Source organism: Gadus morhua, chromosome 9 (assembly GCF_902167405.1).
Source record: "Gadus morhua chromosome 9, gadMor3.0, whole genome shotgun sequence".
Classification (NCBI taxonomy): Eukaryota; Metazoa; Chordata; class Actinopteri; order Gadiformes; family Gadidae; genus Gadus; species Gadus morhua.
The window spans coordinates 13,042,164-13,047,163 of record NC_044056.1 but is presented as its reverse complement, the minus strand read 5'-3'; the positions used below and the strand labels follow the sequence as shown (position 1 = coordinate 13,047,163).

Below are 5,000 nucleotides of genomic sequence, written 5' to 3'. Positions count from 1 at the left end.
ATAATGAAACAGAGTTTCATTCACTGATGTTCAAAACTCTGCTGTCCGACTGCTTACTCACTCCCCCTCCAGAGAACACATCACTCTCATCCTCCGTCAACTTCATTGACTTCCCATAAAACAACGCATCAATTTCAAGATCCTACTCACCACCTACAAATAACCGAGGTCCTCCACCCCCCAAGTCGCCTACACTCCGCCGATGCCAACCTTCTCAATCCCATCACCAGGACCAAGTACCCTGGGGGACAGAGCCTTCGCCATCGTCTACCCTCTGGAACTCCCTCCCTCTGGCAATCCGAAACTCTGATACACTCCTTCCGTTCAAAGGTCAAATTAAATCCCATCTTTTCAGGAGCACCTACAACATTTGACAAATCATATTCGCCATCTTCCTCCCTCTCTCTCTCTCTCTCTCTCTCTCTCTCTCTCTCTCTCTCTCTCTCTCTCTCTCTCTCTCTCTCTCTCTCTATGTGTTGTCTATTGTTGTAGTGTTGTTTATCTGCCTTGAGTGTCTGTATTGTCTGTATGTATTCCTTTTTGTAAAGCGTCCTTGAATACTGAGAAAAGTGCTGTAAAAAAAAACATCTTTTATATATTATTATTATTACTACCACCCCATAGTTAGCAGTTACTGTCAGAAGGATGTCAGAACCAACGCCATCGAAAGAAATAGAGGAACTATCCTGTCCAACATGTCCTCACTACTTCTGGGCTTAATTTCTGTTTGACTGAAACATTGCTTTACATTTTATGTTTGAATCAGATCGTAATCCTCATCATCATCATCATCATCATCATCATAGCCCACTCACTTCAACGTAATAAAAATCAAAACCTAATAGTTATGAGCAAAGTTCAGCCTCTTGTGTTCAACCTCCCAGCAGCCAGTGGGACCAGTTCATCTTCCTCCTCAGCCAGTGGGACCGGTTCATCTTCCTCGTCTGCCAGTGGGACCAGTTCATCTTCCTCCTCAGCCAGTGGGACCAATTCATCTTCCTCCTCTACCAGTGGGACCAGTTCATCTTCCTCCTCAGCCAGTGGGACCAGTTCATCTTCCTCCTCAGCCAGTGGGACCAGTTCATCTTCCTCCTCAGCCAGTGGGACCAGTTCATCTTCCTCCTCAGCCAGTGGAACCAGTTCATCTTCCTCCTCAGCCAGTTTGCCACGAGGCCTGGACCTTGAACCCTATCTATAGCATTCTACCTCCCTATCTCCCTACCTCTCTACCTTCCTACCTCCCTACCTTCCTACCTCTCTACCTCCCGACCTTCCTACCTCCCGACCTTCCTACCTTCCTATCTCGCGACCTTCCTACCTACCTACCTGCCTACCTCCCAACCTTCCTACCTTCCTACCTCCCGACCTCCCAACCTTCCTACCTCCCTACCTACCTACCTCCCTACCTTCCTACAAACAAAGAGACAAACAAACAAACAAACAGACGGACAGAAGACCAGACCCAGCGCTTACCGGTTGAGGGGTGGAGGCCACCGGGTTTGGGGTTCTGGTTGCGGGGTGACGCCTCACTCGAGGTCTCTGTTTGGGGTTCGGTCAGGCAGGGTGAAGTCCTCCTGGTCTCTCTAGTCCTCCTGGTCTCTCAAGTCCTCCTGGTCTCTCTCTCTCTCTGGGATCCGTCCTGGTGGATAGTGCTCCTCTCTCTCTCTGCCGCCTGTCAGCTGCAGCTGACTCCCCCATCAGCCCCCCCCCCCCCCCCCCCCCCCGTCTCCCTCATTGGGAGTGAGAGCACCTCCCCCCTCCCTCCCTCAGTGGGAGAGAGAGCCCCCCCCCTCCCTCCCTCAGGGGGGGAGAGCCCCGCCCCCCCTCCCAATGACAGCGATATGAGGTGAACTCTCCTCTCAACTTATTCCTGTTGGTATTCAGCAAATCTTCCTCCTATTTCCGCTGATGTTTAGTTTTATATAGTACAAGTATCACACTCTCCACTTGCTGGCACCTTGTTGTTAAATTATGTAACTGCTTACAAAAATATGTTTTCTAAAAGTGAGCGGACATTGATTTTATCTGGACTAGTAGGAGAGTATTCAGGGTAGATCCCTAAACCATAACCCTGTTCAGGACAAAGCAGTTTAATTATTATATAAAGGATATATATCATCAGTATATGCTCCACGTGAACCTCCTAAGATGGCGCAATTTGATTGGTTCGCTATCTCGGGATATTGGGCAATATCCCATGATTGAGATCTCAAACTCTGGATATTTTTAACCGCTTTAAAAACAAATAAATCCCGGCAAAAAGTGTCATCTTGTTTATTTTTAAAGTGTTCACATGTAGTATATACTAAAACAATTAATCACCTCAGGCTCCGTGAATAACTATTAACTTCGCCTTCGGCGAATAATTGTTAATTATTATAATATGTATAAATGATATGACAAATAAAGTATCTATCTTCATCTCTTTAGAGAACCAAACTCGTACAAACACACAAAGCTCATGTGATGAAAGAGTTTTATTTGACCATTGTGCTGCAGGTCAGGGTAAGACTAACCTAGACTAACAAATCCAAACTCTGTTACCTCCAGGTTTTCACAGACTAGTACAACTAGTTCACACACTAGTTCAACTAGTTAAGTGCAATTCCAGCTCTGCAAGGCACAAACTAGCAGTACAAGGATTGTCTCTCCTCATCAACCATACAAAATGAATTATGAAACACACGCATAAAAAATGCAGTCAATGTAAAAATGAGCTCAAGTATCACGAGTCCAACTGGTACGTTTAACCCTTCAGTGTCCGGGATCTCAGAGAAACCGATGTAACAAAACCAGTACCAGTAACCAGTAACAATATGTACATTAATATGGAGCAGTAGAAATACAGCAGAACGTCCTGCCGAGAATCACATTTAAACTTCATCCTCACAGCGCAACACTTTCCATGATTAATAACTTCAATAGTAACGAAACAACGTCTTCAATTGAATCCAAAAGATTAATCATTTCATTGCTTTGTCACACATAAAAGTAAAAAAAACTCTCAGCCCTCAAAGCCAAAGACATAAATAAAGAAGACCACACATTACCTTGTCACCTTGTGTACAACCTAGTGAACACAACATGGTCTTCAGCATTGTACCGTACAGTACTCATCACTTATACTGTACAGCAGACCTCAGAGTTGACCTCTCTGTGATAGATCTAGAAGACGTACAGAGATATAGAATATAGAACATTTCCTATCCCAGTGATATTGTGAACAGTAACACTAAACAAAAGTTGTGTTTGTTAACGACTTGAAGTCAACGGTTAAACCGCCAGCAGCAATAGCAGCTAGATATTGATGTAGATATTAATAAAGACTGATCGTTTTATCTGTGGCATCACTCAAACTGCAGTGGAGCCACTCTCTCTTTCTACTGTGTGTCAGTCAAACACATCCAACACATACTCCACCTCAACGACATGCAAATAAAACACCTTGCCCTGCCCCCAGGCCCCACCCAAGGCCCTGCCCCCAGGCCCCACCCAAGGCCCTGCCCAAGGCCCTGCCCAAGGCCCTGCCCAAGGCCCTGCCCCAAGGCCCTGCCCCCAGGCGCTCCGTCACTTGCTTCCTACATGATTGGCGGCAGACTACGGTAGGCGTCTCTGGCTCCGCCCACTCCCTGTTGAGAATGGATGGTGATGTGCACGGGCCTCTCCCCTCCTCCTTCTTGCTCCTTGGTTCCCGTGGAGACCCTTGCTCCGCCCTCGCCGACGTCCTCGACCGACGCCCCCAGAGGTCGAAGCCGCTCGCTGGACGGCAGCGTGCCCCGCGACCCTGAGCTGTCCCGCTGGCTAGCGCTGGTGCTATCTGTGCTAACCCTGTCCGCTAAAAGAGAGAACAGCCATGTTAGCACAACATGCTACATCACTCTACTACTGGAACTAACATGTAGCGTATAAAAGGTTACATCATGTTGTCCTTAAGGTTACGTCATATTTCCCTTAAGATTACATCATAGCTTTAAGGAGAAATCATAGCTTTAAGGTGACCTCATGTCTTTAGGGTGACCTCATGGCTTTAAGGTTACATCATAGCTTTAAGGTGAAGTCATGTTGTCTTTAGGGTGACCTCATAGCTTCAAGGTGACCTCATAGCTTTAAGGTGAATCAGTAAGGTGAAGTCATGGTCTCACTGAATCAGTAAGGTGAAGTCATCAGTACGAGCGTCAATCAAACATTAATAAGTGCAGTGTGGAGCGATCAGGTGTATTGATCTAACCGGGGGGCTGGCCGCTCTGCCTCTGGTCCGGTCCGCAGCTCGGGGGGGTCTGCGGCCCGACCACGCCCCCGCGGGGCCGGGGGCGGACCCGGTTGAAGTTCCCCTGCATGATCCAGGGGTGCTGGACGCCCTCGTCAGGGGTCATCCGGGTCGCAGGGTCCCAGCTGGGGGGGGGGGGGGGGACACTGCGGTTAACAGACACCAACACTTTAGACCCAGAGTCAAAGAGTATACAACACCAGACCGCGTTGTAAGAGTCAGAGTAAGGGTTAGAGACGTAGTAAGGGTACGAGTAATAGAAGGGTAGGAGTGATAGGAAGGGTAGGAGTCATAGTGAGGGTTTAGAGGAGTCTTACGCCAGGCAGCGCTTGATGAAGTCCAGGAAGAGAGCGTCGTTGGTCTTCAGGACGGCGGACAGATCCTTAGAGTTTGGCTTCCGCTTCTTCCCCTTACTGTTAGTAGTGCTCCGAGGGTTTCCCTTAGAGTCTGAAACACATACTCCCTTAGAGTCTGGAACACACACTCCCTTAAAGCCTGAAACACAAACTTTCATAGAGTCTGGAACATACACTCCCGTAGAGTCTGATATAACTCACTCCCTTAAGAGTGTGAAACACACGCTCCCTCAGAGTCTTTAACACAAACTTCCTTAGAGTCTGAAACACACTCCCTTTAGTCTGAAAGATACACTCCCTTAAGAGTCTGAAACACACGGTCTTTCAGAGTCTTTAACACAAACTTCCTTAGAGTCTGAAACACACTCCCTTAAGAG

General features: G+C 47.6%; 2 protein-coding genes across 3 annotated transcripts in view; both read right to left on the bottom strand.

Annotated features, from left to right (window-relative positions):
• nox5 (NADPH oxidase, EF-hand calcium binding domain 5) overlaps positions 1 to 1,642 on the bottom strand; it is a 12,544-nt gene extending 10,902 nt beyond the window's left edge. The window contains exon 1 of the mRNA XM_030367287.1: positions 1,474 to 1,642. The gene's annotated coding sequence lies outside the window, so the exon portion shown is untranslated. The remainder of the gene's footprint in view (positions 1 to 1,473) is intronic.
• Positions 1,643 to 2,459: 817 nt separating this feature from the next.
• The window catches only part of dyrk4 (dual-specificity tyrosine-(Y)-phosphorylation regulated kinase 4), a 21,499-nt gene continuing 18,958 nt past the window's right edge, over positions 2,460 to 5,000 (bottom strand). For both annotated transcript variants that reach the window (XM_030367291.1, XM_030367292.1), the window contains 3 exons: positions 4,585 to 4,714; positions 4,229 to 4,392; positions 2,460 to 3,835 (listed from right to left, as the gene is read on the bottom strand). In XM_030367291.1, the coding sequence (XP_030223151.1) occupies positions 3,579 to 3,835; positions 4,229 to 4,392; positions 4,585 to 4,714 (551 nt within the window). In that variant the 3' untranslated portion in view covers positions 2,460 to 3,578. The remainder of the gene's footprint in view (positions 3,836 to 4,228; positions 4,393 to 4,584; positions 4,715 to 5,000) is intronic.